Below are 12,425 nucleotides of genomic sequence, written 5' to 3'. Positions count from 1 at the left end.
TTTTTTTTTTTTTTTTTTTTTTTGTGGTTGGACTCGATCTCAGAGGTCCCTTCCAACCACTAAGATTCTGTGATTCTTTCATCTCTCCTTCTGTGAGGGGACAGGTTTGCAAAAAGTCAAAGCTCTTTAGCAAGACTAGAGAATGAAGTGGTGGATGTGTCGTGCCATAGGCATCTGTTTAACGTGCCTGAAGATGGAGAAATTGAGTTATTTTGAGGGTCTTTTCTAATAGTTTTGGTTCTTTATATGGAGTCAGCTACTTAGCCCCGAAATAGAGGAGTTCTTTAGGTTTTTACTTGGTGAAGTAGCCATACATGGTATGAAATACTATTAGAGAACGCTATCGAAATTAGCACCCAAATCTTATCCTGCAATCCACTTTGGATGAATTAGGAGGTGAACGTACCTACTTGCTCAAAAGAGTGAGCTGGGAAGCTGGGTGGGTATGTGTTTAGGTCATCATACAGCCATCCAGCCAAGTCTTTTCATTGCCTTGAGATGTGTGTGGGAACAGGGTTTCTGGGCTTTCGCTTAGTACGTCACCTCTCTTCACCCAATTCAGTGAGTATGGGGAGTGACAGCATCTTCTCATCAACTGCTAATCTTCCTGCTTTCTGTAGACATGTGAACAAAAGATTAACATAGTGCTTTAAGTAGTCAATGTGTTTGGGCAGATGCAGACGTTATGAATATTTATCATTGGATACTGGATTATATAGTAAAGAGTGGATTAATTCTGTCTGTATGGTAGTATTTCAGTGTCTGGTGAGGCAAGTATGAATCATAATTTGAGCAACTACTGGTTTTGGAGGCAGAGAATACATATTTATTTCCATCCTCAAAGTATATAGTACACTGTCCAACACTCTCCTCTTTAGTTACCGATTAGGCATTGACTTTTCATGAGCTGCTTTGCTATTTGCTTTCTACAGAACTGTTGAACAGCTGCATTTGTATCTGCAGCCCTCCTGAGTTCTTTCTGACTTCCTCAAAGCCCAAACAAGGACCATTTGACATTGTGTTCTTGTCATCTTTTCTCTTTTATGCCATGAGATGTTTTCACTGGAAGTGATCTTCCTAAACCACAGAACTGTTTGAGATTTCAGTGATTTTTGTGTTTCAGCAGAAAGACAAAATAGAAAGGCTGGACAAGAAAGGTGCTTAGAGATGGTCCAAGCTCCAGCACAAGAGGAGTAGGCCAGAGGCTCACATATGGTTCTTCTAGTTTAAGCAAGTGTTCCAGGCTGTAGCTGGTAGATATTCTGGTGTGTGTGTGTCATACTTTGTCAAGAATTTCAGTCCAGGACGTAGTAAGTTTTGTCTGATAAAGGCTTATGTTCTCATGTATCTATTACTATGCAAGCAGTTCTAACTCTTATAGCTGGTAATAAGGTTATGTTAGTGAACTTACTACTTTTTCTTTGACAGTCTCTATTTAGAGATATGCATTTAACTTTTAAAGTCTTGCCATTTTTTAGGATATTTTGTGTGTCCTTCCCCCCCCCCCCCCCCCAAAAAAAAAAACCCTCTATTGCAGACTTTCACCAAACATGGTTACTAAATCCTTTTATTAATATTTTCATTTTAATCCTCCTTTTCAGGACCTGTCTTTTCAGGACGTCCCAGGTAATAGGTACTATCTCTGGTGGCTGTTTTGCAGGTTGGCCTCGCGGTGGTGAATGGACAGCTGATGGCAGTGGGGGGTTTTGATGGCACAACGTACTTGAAGACCATTGAGGTGTTTGATCCAGATGCTAACACATGGAGGTAACTGTTAAGTTTGTGGAGCAATCAAATAGTGACCTCCAGCTGGAGCTGCTGCCACCCAGCTGGAGCTGTCCCAGCCAACTTAGAAGTGTGATGTACACTATAGTGAAGAACTGGGATGTGGTGGCCACACACAACATTCACATTGTGGCTTGTTGGCTTTCATGAAAGTGTAAGAAAGAGAATCACATTTTGAAAAATATCCCAATATGCCATCTACCTACAGCATCCCCGTGTCTGTGACTATAGCAGTTGAGAAACATTTTCTTGCAGATTTCTGTTTGAATTACAGCTTTGATTTTGAAGTAAAACGAGAGCTTTCTGTACTTTTCCTGTCCCAGTGTCCCGACAGATTTAATCAATACTTAATGAATAAAATCTCATTGTGTCTTTTGCAGGTAGGAAAATGGTGTTTAGATAGGTTTTTGAGACCTGGAGAAAATAAATGATTTAGCAGGCTTGTTGGGTAGTGAGCAAAAGGTCATAGCAAAACCCAGTTTGTTTTCAAGTGCTGCTTTTGAACATAACAAAAATGGACCACACTGAGAGACAGATGCCCCTTCTGTTTATTTTGAGCTGAGTCTCTCCTGTTTCCCAAAAGAACTAAGCTTGCCCTTAGCAGAAGGAGCTCACAGTCATGATGTAGAATTCAACCTACTCATTTTTTGCTTTCAAGCTGAGGCTCTGGTTTCCAAATCCTTTTGGAGGAGCTGAAACAGATCACTTCAAGCATATTATAGTCTTTCCCTTTAAATCTGCAAAACGGCAAGGTTTTCATCTGATTTACAAACTAAGAGAAATAATATGAAATTGCTGATCAAAACTATGTACTGAGCAGAAAGGCTATTTTTCCTATTGCTTTTCTAGTCATAACTACACTTGAAAGCAATTGCTTTTGTCTTTATTCCCAGAGCTAATTAGTATTGTATTTCAAGCTCCTATCTGTATTCTTGCTGCTTTAGTAGTCTGGCAGGGGTGGGGAATAGGAAGAAATTAACGTCCTTATTCCGTCCAGCCTAGTAATACTAGTAGATTAACCCTTTCCCTATGGGATAAGCTGTCATCAGAAGCAGTGGAGGAACTTCCTGCTGTTTGTTGAGTTATGGACCAATGCCTTTTGAATTCCTGAGAAAACCAGTTAAGTAGAGTGTAATACCTACTTCATATTCCCTAGCTGAGTGGTTTCAGCTACTTTCAGTGACAGTAACAGTAATAAGATGTCTAGAGTTAGGAGTTACTGCCTGGACCAGTGCTCACAGAAGTTTAGGAGGTTATTCAAGGTATTAGCTTGTGGTTTTTTTCCTCCCACTGCATCCAATATAGATCAACATCTGTGGCCTTCTCTTTCTTCTGTTTGCCGAACTTCTTGCTCTGTGAAGGATACTTTTTATTTGTGTAGCCTGTCTGAGAAATACTTCTGATGCAATTCAGGGTTTAACAACTTGCATGGGTAGGAGATGTTTGATGAACTTGCTTCTCCCGTTTCTGCCAGCAGACTTCACTGGCTCAGGGGGAAATATGCAGCTGAAGGGAGTAGGATGCTGGAGTCTATAGGGCTCAGATATCCATATGAAACGCGGGCACAATTTCAGTAACATATTTTGGAGAAACAGATGGTGCTTGGGATGTGTTACATATTTGTTACATCAGCTGAATTCAGCGTATTAGAAATATAGAAGAAATTAGTTGAACTGTAAGTAGCAAACCTCTCCTTGCTCTTGCATTACCCAAAATGTAGCCCTAGGTCAGCTACCACTTGCAGAGTTCCTTTCTATCTTGGGCATTACCAGACAGGGAGAAAGCAAGCAATTGCTTGAGTAGCAGAAAACTGTGGTGTCAAAATGAGAAGCAGTTTCTATTTCTGAGAGAGAAAGGCGTGATCAAACACAGGGGTTTACCTTGGAAGTCTGTAAAATGACTGCTGCCCAACTTACTTGTCATGGTCTGCTTTAACCAGAAATTAACCGGGGGTTTACCTTGGAAGTCTGTAAAATGACTGCTGCCCAACTTGTCATGGTCTGCTTTAACCAGAAGTTAACCATGGTGTAATTGTGCTCACAAGGGCTGGTTCAGTCTTTCCTGTGGTAGCTCTGGGAAGGAGCTGAACCCGTGTGACCACTGAAACCTTGTCTTTGCAGGTTGTACGGTGGGATGAACTACCGGCGGCTGGGAGGAGGAGTAGGTGTTATCAAAATGACACACTGTGAATCCCATATATGGTAAGCATCAAGAGGGAGGGAGACCCCTTGGTTCTCATTCCTAGAAAAAACTGAAGAGACTTGTTGACACTGGACCTCTTTGCAGCTCTAGTATGCACGGTCTAGATCCAATGTAACTCTTTGCCCGTGACTCATTTTATGGAATTCTAAAAATGACTTCTGTGCGAGTGTGCCCAATGGGAGACCACGTTGTCAGACTCCAGGGAACCACTGGACAAAAGTATAAGTGTTGCTTATGTCCGTATTTTTTTCTGAATAGTCTACATTTTTGAATTCAACCAAACTGTAAAAGTTATCGTAGCGTAAACAATGCTGACATAGAGCCCCCATGCTATACTGGGAGTCTGGCAAGGAGGTGGGTTTCCTGCTTTCCCTCCTGCTGTGAGCAGTGGATGTGGCAGCTGTGTGGTGGGTGGAAGAGGAAAGTGATACAGAAAACATTGCTTTTGCCTTATTTACAGAGAGCTTCAAAAAAAGTACTTGACCTGCAAGGTGCCACCTTTACACAGAAGCTTTTCTGTGCACAGAGTATATTTATTTTTTCATTTAATTTGTATCATGTATTTTCTTTGTATCGCTCACAGCGATGATTCCAGCTTTTTATATACATATATATGTGTGCATATATATATATGTATTTTATATATGTATATGTGCGTGTGTGATTTGAGTTTTGACAAGCTGGTGTGGTTAGGGCAGGGCTATGTCCTGCCAGCTATTGTGGTTCCAACCCTTGTGGTATGTTTTAGGGTCTCTTAGAGTACAGGAGAGCTGTGAGGATGGGTGCCCTGAATATCTTTTCAGTCTTGCTGGAGGCAAGAAGTAGAACTGGAACTCTCATCTATCGACTGAATCAGTGAAGTGCCCAAAAAGGGTGAGAGTGAAAAGGATTTCAAATGATGCCTTTTTACTGTACAGTGTATGGTACAAAAGTTCAGCTTTTGTCTCTCCCCTCCCCTGTATATGAACCTACAAACGACTGGTTGTTGCTTACTTATAAAAACCTTTTCCTCATGTTGCCTGCTAGATACCAGTTCTTGTCCGAAGCTGGGATGCAGGTATCGTCTGTTAATTCTGACTAGCCTAGATCAACACTCACCTCTCAGGTTCTTGCTACAGCAGCAGACCCACAGTCAGCTCCTGCTGAAAAAAAAGCTTAGACCAGCATCACCTTCCCTGCCCTCCTGCCTCTTGTCTGTGTCTTCAGAATTCCTGTTGTGAAACATTGACCGTGATGAGATGGTATCCTCTCTTTTAGTGATTTTTATGAACTTCGCCTGTGAGGGTTCAGAGCAGGAAAAGGTATGAGGCTCGTTAAAGAGTTTGGAGGGGAGGGGCTATTTGCTGGCGTTGGGAGTAACTGTCATGGCTTGGTGACTGCAAAGGTACCCAGGGGTGGGGGGAGAGGAAGGAGGAACTTTAGACTCCGAGGTTCTGATATGTTTGTACTGTAATTTCTATCTAGTACGAAAGAATGACCTTTTGCACCTGATATAACTTTGGACCTTACCTAATCTGACTTTAAAAAGAATAAGAGGACTGTAAATTCTTGAGATGAATAAAGGCAGCGCTGACACCTTAAGTACTTTAACTTCATAGTTTGATTCATGTAACTCCAATTTTCATGTGCTTGAATATAGTAAAAATTACACTACAGTAATAAATGGGTCATTAAAACTTTTTTAAAAGCCTCTTTTCCCCTAAAGGTCAGTATTCTTGTGTTTACATATGAAGATCATTTGCACCTTTAAAAGGAAAAGTATTCTGTAAACAAATGTTTACATGTATCATTTATGCTTTTTTCTAGCATGAGTAACTTGTACAAATAGTGCGATCTTAATAAATTTCTTCTATGCTGTTCTTTTCTTTGTTCCTTTGGGTGAAAGCGGTGGGCTATGCTTTTGCAGAGTTTGGGTGGACACAGACCCTGGGTTGTTTTTTATTTTTAGGTACCAGTCCAAGTAAAATTGGCTTAAAGCTCTGCTGTTTGGTGTTATTCTCAGTTGCTTAGAAGCACATCGTTCAGAACCAGCTTTTTCTGGAAGGAAGTATCTGCACTATCTGGCTAAATCTAGCTCTGTTCACTTGACTTCAGTTATCAATGAGGGCTATACCCCAATTTGCTGATAAGCATGTTTTAAAAAAAAAAACAAAACACCACAAAACCCAAAACCAAACCAGTAGCTTTTCACTCCAGCAATACCTTACAGCTAGACTGTAGTAGATACCACACGTACACAGCAAGACATCACTCTTGAAAGCTGAGTATGGCTGTAGTTCACACACGTACTCCACTGGAGTTTCATAGGCTATTAGTGTGTGTTCTTAAGGTAAGGAAGAGGTTAAAAGAGGCTACATGGAATTTCTTAGGGTTTTTTTTGAGATTTATGCAAATTTCTTGGAAAGAGCTGAGCATTAGATTTAAAACTAATCATAGGTGTAACTGTCCTGTTTTCAAATTAAATACAGGTGCTGGTGACATCAGACTTTACTCTGCTTTACCCAGTGTTCCTCTGAATCAAGATAGCAAACTTTAAGATGTTTCATAAAAGGAAACCAGAAAGCACCAGAAGTGATAGTTTAAATAGCTGCTGAGCTGTCAGTACCTTCAGAAGATTGCTTAGTTGCTTCTACCAGGGTAAGAATAATCACTTTACAGACTGCAAACTTAACTAAGCAGAAATAATCCATTTTCATCTCAAACAAAACCTAAAAACAAGTCCATGTTTCTTTGGCTAATTCTGGAAATAGATTATTAAAAGTAGATTAGGAACTAGGTATGCGATTAGGTCATGTTAGGGAGTTACATGTTTGCATGGCTGGTTCATCTCAATGTTGCTGGGGAAAAGAATGAAGAATGCTTTTAGTGACAGTGGACAAACAGATCCTAAAATTATGGGTTTTGAGCAAAGAAGGGAAAACTTGCATCCCGGCTTAGGGGGAAGGTCACAGCACAAACTCATCAGACCTTAGAGATGCTGTACAAATGTGAAGCCATTACAAGTGTATCATATAGGAGACCAGACTTTAAATTTTGCTGCTCACAGAATTATTTCATAAGTAACAACTAGTTTAGTTAGGTAAGCTATAATTGAAATAAGCACCATACAAGTATATACTTAATTGGACAGAGGTGGCCTTTACTTTGCTCAAGGCCAATATATTGACAAAAGGTGACAAATCTTTATTTAGTACAGCAATACAAAAATCATAATACTTAGTCTACTTCCTCTCTGTTTATGCTATAGCCAGGCACTGCACATTAACTCTTTCAACTCCTACCTGCCACAGAAGGGAGAGATCTAGTAGAAAATTTTAGCACCTGTAACTCCAACCATGAGAGCTCTGTGCCCTAAAAGATTACATAAAAGACTACAAACATCAGGCAAAGCATAATAAATATCTAGTTTATACACAGACCTCCTTTTCCTGTGCATTAACTTATCTGAGAGGACCAACAGGCTGGACACACAAGGTACTTCTCACTCTTGTGCTGTTCACCTTAGCCCAATGGGGATGGACATGACCACATTATGACAGTTACCAACTGGCCTTAGCAAGGTAGGAAGGAGGTTAGACCTGGATTTTTCTTCCCTGGGTTGTAGAGCATGTGCCCTTTCTCAGGTGTGCTAGACTTTTTATTTAGACTGCCCCAAGAGTCACTGCAGTTTAGGCTGTCTAGTTCAGTGAAAACGAGCTTGCTATTTGAAACAGAAAATACCTGTCAATAAGTTTCATCCAACAATTCGTGAAGTTTATCTCCTAGCCCCTGGTAATATCTACACATAGAGTAACTGATACATTGTTTTACAAAGGTGCTTAAGAAACTATTAGAAGTTTGTACTGTGTAGCAGAGGCAAAACGTCTGCTTGTCTTTGCTGGGCATGACATTGAATTGCCTCTTGTTACAGGGTTGAGTGTAGGAGTTAAGAGTCCAACTTTGAACAGCCAGGATGAAAGGAAAGAAGGTGCTGCAGGAGCAAGTTTCAGTTTTTCAGCATACATCTTCTGACTGTAACCCTTCTTAGCATGAGGACTTGCTGGAGTGACTCTCACTGTATCTGAGCAATCGCTAGTTCTGTCAGTAGCATCAGCATTCCTGTTAGGTATTTGCTTTGTAGAAACTGTAAGGAAGAAAAAAAAAAAAAAGCATGTCAAAACAAAAGTGGCAGTTGCCAAATTTCCATACCCTTAAATGGCTGGAAACCAACTACTAAGTATTCCACTTGTGCTGATAAGCATGTTTTTGCTGTTTGCAAGGTACCTTTGTTGCTGTTTTGACCCTGGATACAGGGAAAACGCTCATGGTTCAGGCTGCTCCTTTTAAAGCCCTCTGACTTCTGCTCCTGTCCCATGTGAAGCAGAGCACCTAAGAAATACTCTGCTCCTACTCCAGCTTGTTGGAAGGCAAGAATCCTAGCACTTCTGCTCCTTCAACTACCTCCCTCCTTCTGTAGGAGACTAGGGGTATTCAAGGAAACCGGCATATTTTCCCATACTGAATACATGATTAGTCAACTTCTCTGTTGCTGTTTGCAAGGTACCTTTGTTGCTGTTTTGACCCTGGATACAGGGAAAACGCTCATGGTTCAGGCTGCTCCTTTCAAAGCCCTCTGACTTCTGCTCCTGTCCCATGTGAAGCAGAGCACCTAAGAAATACTCTGCTCCTACTCCAGCTTGTTGGAAGGCAAGAATCCTAGCACTTCTGCTCCTTCAACTACCTCCCTCCTTCTGTAGGACACTAAGGGTATTCAAAGAAACCGGCATATTTTCCCATACTGAATATATGTCTGCCTTGAACTCATTATCCCCATTATAAGAGCCATAACTGAGTTTACACAACACACAGTCCAGGAGAGAACCTTTCTTCAGAAAGCCTGTACAGTTGAGTATTTGTGTTTACTTACCCATGACATAAAATTTGTTTCAGTCACTTTTAAACTACTGCAAGGAAAAACAGGCAATACAACACTAATATTTAGCGGTTTACAGTTGTCCGACAAAGACTGAAATTAAGAATTTATTCCCAACAAAGCTAATTTTCTTTCATTTGATGAATTCTTGCTCCAGGAAAGAGGTACATGAGTGGGGTCTCAGCTGTAGCCTCTAACATTCCCTCTGTACCCAGAACAATGAAGTCAGTACATCGTAGAGAGACCAAATATAAGCAATTGCATTTACACAAACTGTTCTTTATCTCAGAAGACCATATTGTATTCCATGAAGGAACTTCAGGAAAGATTAATCCTCCATGGTTTAAAGCATATTATAGATACCTCTTCTGAGAGACCATTACCTTTATGAAAAAGAATTAAAAGTGAAGTATTTTTAAGCAAGATGTTTTGGCTCTTAGGATCATCTATCTCTTGGGTAATGCACACAACAGTTATTTCTATATAGCAGGTTAATTATATTTGTCTTCTGACTGTGTCAGAATAACTGCAATGATAGAAAGCTAATGAACTTTTTTTTTTAAAGTTTGGGATCTTATTAAGTTTTGGCCAGTGGGCAAAGAAACTTTCGTGTTCATACTGTGGCTAATACACCTATTTCTGGTCCAAGACTAGGATTAGTAGCTTCTGCTGCAATGCAGTAGTAGAAAACTGTATTGGTGGCTGCCCCAACTCCAGAACTAATTATGACTAATAAAAACTGAGAGTTTAACAACTTCTTGTGGGAAATTAGGCAGAATCTGTGATTCTGTCATAAGAAACATGAAACCTTCATTTTAAAAAGGCATTTTGAGACAGGTACAGTTATTTTATTTTTTTCAGCATTAGTTAAGACATTTTGCTACTTAAAACCTCACCTTTATCATCCCATCACAGTGTGCTGAGGCAACTGCTGTAGAAACTTTCACCAGTTTTGCAGCTGACAAGTGGATCTTAAAGTGTCTGTGGAAGTGGGAGTAAAGGCAGTCCATAAAAACATCCACCTCTTCTTGAGTGATCTCTCCTGGAGTTTTTTGCACCGTGTCCCACAGAGCTGTGGCATCCTCTGGATGAATGGCATATGAAATATCCAGAGGATAGGGCAGGCAGGGGACAGAGAAAACGAGTTCCACGGCAGATGTGCTTTTGTCCACTTTGCACCCAGTCCACATTGTTGCCATCCAACTGAGATTGAGAGGGCTGATGGCCAAACGGCGGAAGCAGCAGTCAAAAGTCTTCTGAAACCAGCTTCCAACAAGGGATGTGTAACTCTCCGCCCCGTTCACCAGAAACAGAGGTAAACAAGTGAAGTCCTCTGGCATGTTCTCGGAAAGATGATCTCCAAACACGCAGCAGAAGCAGCCTGACCATACCAGTTTCTCTTCTGAGTTTTTCGAGGAAGCCGGTGATCTCAAAGAAAGCTGGGGTGGGGAAAAGAAGCATTTGAATGCTAGAGAGCTAGTTTGATTTTTTTTTAGCCAAAGATGGCTTTTGTTTTATAATTTCAAATGTCTGGTAGAAGATTTTTGTCAGGACCTCTCGTGCAACTGGGGAAAAGAAGCATTTGAATGCTACAGAGCTAGTTTGATTTTTTTTTAGTCAAAGATGGCTTTTGTTTTATAATTTCAAATGTCTGGTAGAAGATTTTTGTCAGGACCTCTCATGCAACATTCTTCTTGAGTGATCTCTCCTGGAGTTTTTTGCACCGTGTCCCACAGAGCTGTGGCATCCTCTGGATGAATGGCATATGAAATATCCAGAGGATAGGGCAGGCAGGGGACAGAGAAAACGAGTTCCACGGCAGATGTGCTTTTGTCCACTTTGCACCCAGTCCACATTGTTGCCATCCAACTGAGATTGAGAGGGCTGATGGCCAAACGGCGGAAGCAGCAGTCAAAAGTCTTCTGAAACCAGCTTCCAACAAGGGATGTGTAACTCTCCGCCCCGTTCACCAGAAACAGAGGTAAACAAGTGAAGTCCTCTGGCATGTTCTCGGAAAGATGATCTCCAAACACGCAGCAGAAGCAGCCTGACCATACCAGTTTCTCTTCTGAGTTTTTCGAGGAAGCCGGTGATCTCAAAGAAAGCTGGGGTGGGGAAAAGAAGCATTTGAATGCTACAGAGCTAGTTTGATTTTTTTTTAGTCAAAGATGGCTTTTGTTTTATAATTTCAAATGTCTGGTAGAAGATTTTTGTCAGGACCTCTCGTGCAACATTCTTTCCTGTAAAGCTCATACAGTTATTCAATCTGTCCACTGCATCCCTAAAAGATGTGTGGAATTCTGTTGCAAGCAGCAGGAAAAGCACTTTTTACTTCATTAGGAACAATCCTGAAATCTGAGTTTATGTTGCTTCATTCAGAAAAGCCAGTCCATAGTACATCCTACAACCATTGCCATACTGAACTTGGCATTTTGGTAGCATCTTTCACTTGAGGCCCACATTTCAGAAATATTAATTGGACCAGGAGGTAGGATTACACCAAATTCATCCGAGAAATTAAATTACCTGTCCAAGTTCTTGCAGTAAACTGACTGCTGAGCTAAAAAATAAGAGGATTGCTCCCCGTAGTCTTACACTGAGCTTATCAAAGAGTTGAACTCGCAGCTGCAATTAAACACATCCATTGTTTATGAAATAGAATCATAGAATGGTTAGGGTTGGAAGGGACCTCAAAGATCATCTAAATGTTCTGTTTGAATTGAAAATAGACAGGACTTACTTTTATTAAGTCTCAACAGATATTCCAGCAATTATTCTCTCGGATTTAGCACCAGGAAGGCTCCTTACCTGAACGAGAATCGCAGCCTGGTCTCGGTCACTACCTTTCAGGTCAGGAACGCTGGAGACAGTCACTTTGATGTCCAGCTCAACCCCTACTTCCACTGCCAATCCTTTCTGCTTCTCGGCAGCAATAAAAGCACTCAGCAGCCGAGCGTAATCCTTCAGGTGAGCGTCACAGAACTTGTAGAGAGGGGTCACGCTGTATAAGGCCCACTGCTTGCGCAGCAGGAACGCTGTTTTCTGAGGGTCTGCGCTTTCCTAAGGGGTGGGGAGTGAAAAAAAAAACACATTAAAATCCAAGGGAAAAAAAAAAAAAAGGAGAACTCCCCCCTTCAGGGCTTGCAAAGGGACCTCCAGTCTGCGCGGCCCGGCCTCTGGGCCTGGCGGGAGGCTGAGAGGGGACGGCCAGGCCCCGCCGCCATCGCCCCGGGCCTACCTGGGAGTGCGGCGCGGGCGGGGAGAGCAGCTGGCCGCCGTGGCTGCGCCCCAGCAACCCTTGCGCCCGCCCGAACGGCGGCCCCCGCGACAGCCGCCTGATGCTGAGCAGCGTCCGCGCCGCCCCGTCCGCCGACTCCATGGCCGGCCCCAAACACCGGGCCTACCGCCGCCGCTCCCCGCCCGCCGCCGTTTGAAACCGCTTCCCGTCGGCCCCTGCGGCGCGCGCAGCGGGCACCGCCCACCCCCCGCCGCCATATTTGTGGCGGGGGGGGGGGGTGGAAGAGGT

The 12,425-nt window shown here is 42.2% G+C and overlaps 2 protein-coding genes across 4 annotated transcripts in view; one reads left to right on the top strand and one right to left on the bottom strand.

Annotated features, from left to right (window-relative positions):
* KLHL20 (kelch like family member 20) overlaps nt 1-5,846 on the top strand; it is a 26,415-nt gene extending 20,569 nt beyond the window's left edge. For 2 of the 3 annotated variants that reach the window (XM_014943532.1, XM_014943531.1), the window contains 3 exons: nt 1,661-1,767; nt 3,906-3,986; nt 4,736-5,846. In XM_014943532.1, coding sequence (XP_014799018.1) covers nt 1,661-1,767; nt 3,906-3,986; nt 4,736-4,745 — 198 coding nt within the window. In that variant the 3' untranslated portion in view covers nt 4,746-5,846. Of the gene's footprint in view, nt 1-1,660; nt 1,768-3,905 lie in introns of all 3 variants that reach the window. The other variant, XM_014943533.1, reaches the window with a different exon arrangement.
* Nucleotides 5,847-7,016: 1,170 nt separating this feature from the next.
* Nucleotides 7,017-12,278, bottom strand: LOC106888829 (centromere protein L-like). The gene is made up of 4 exons (XM_014943334.1): nt 12,138-12,278; nt 11,708-11,959; nt 9,796-10,338; nt 7,017-8,110 (listed from the first exon to the last, which is right to left on the bottom strand). Exons 1-4 carry the CDS (start codon nt 12,276-12,278, stop codon nt 8,039-8,041), a joined length of 1,008 nt encoding a protein of 335 aa, XP_014798820.1. The 3' UTR covers nt 7,017-8,038.
* Nucleotides 12,279-12,425: the final 147 nt, after the last annotated feature.

This window comes from Calidris pugnax, unplaced genomic scaffold (genome assembly GCF_001431845.1).
Source record: "Calidris pugnax isolate Ruff unplaced genomic scaffold, ASM143184v1 scaffold63, whole genome shotgun sequence".
Lineage (NCBI taxonomy): Eukaryota > Metazoa > Chordata > Aves > Charadriiformes > Scolopacidae > Calidris > Calidris pugnax.
The sequence above is the reverse complement of the archived record's forward strand: the minus strand, read 5'-3'. Positions and strand labels throughout refer to the sequence as shown.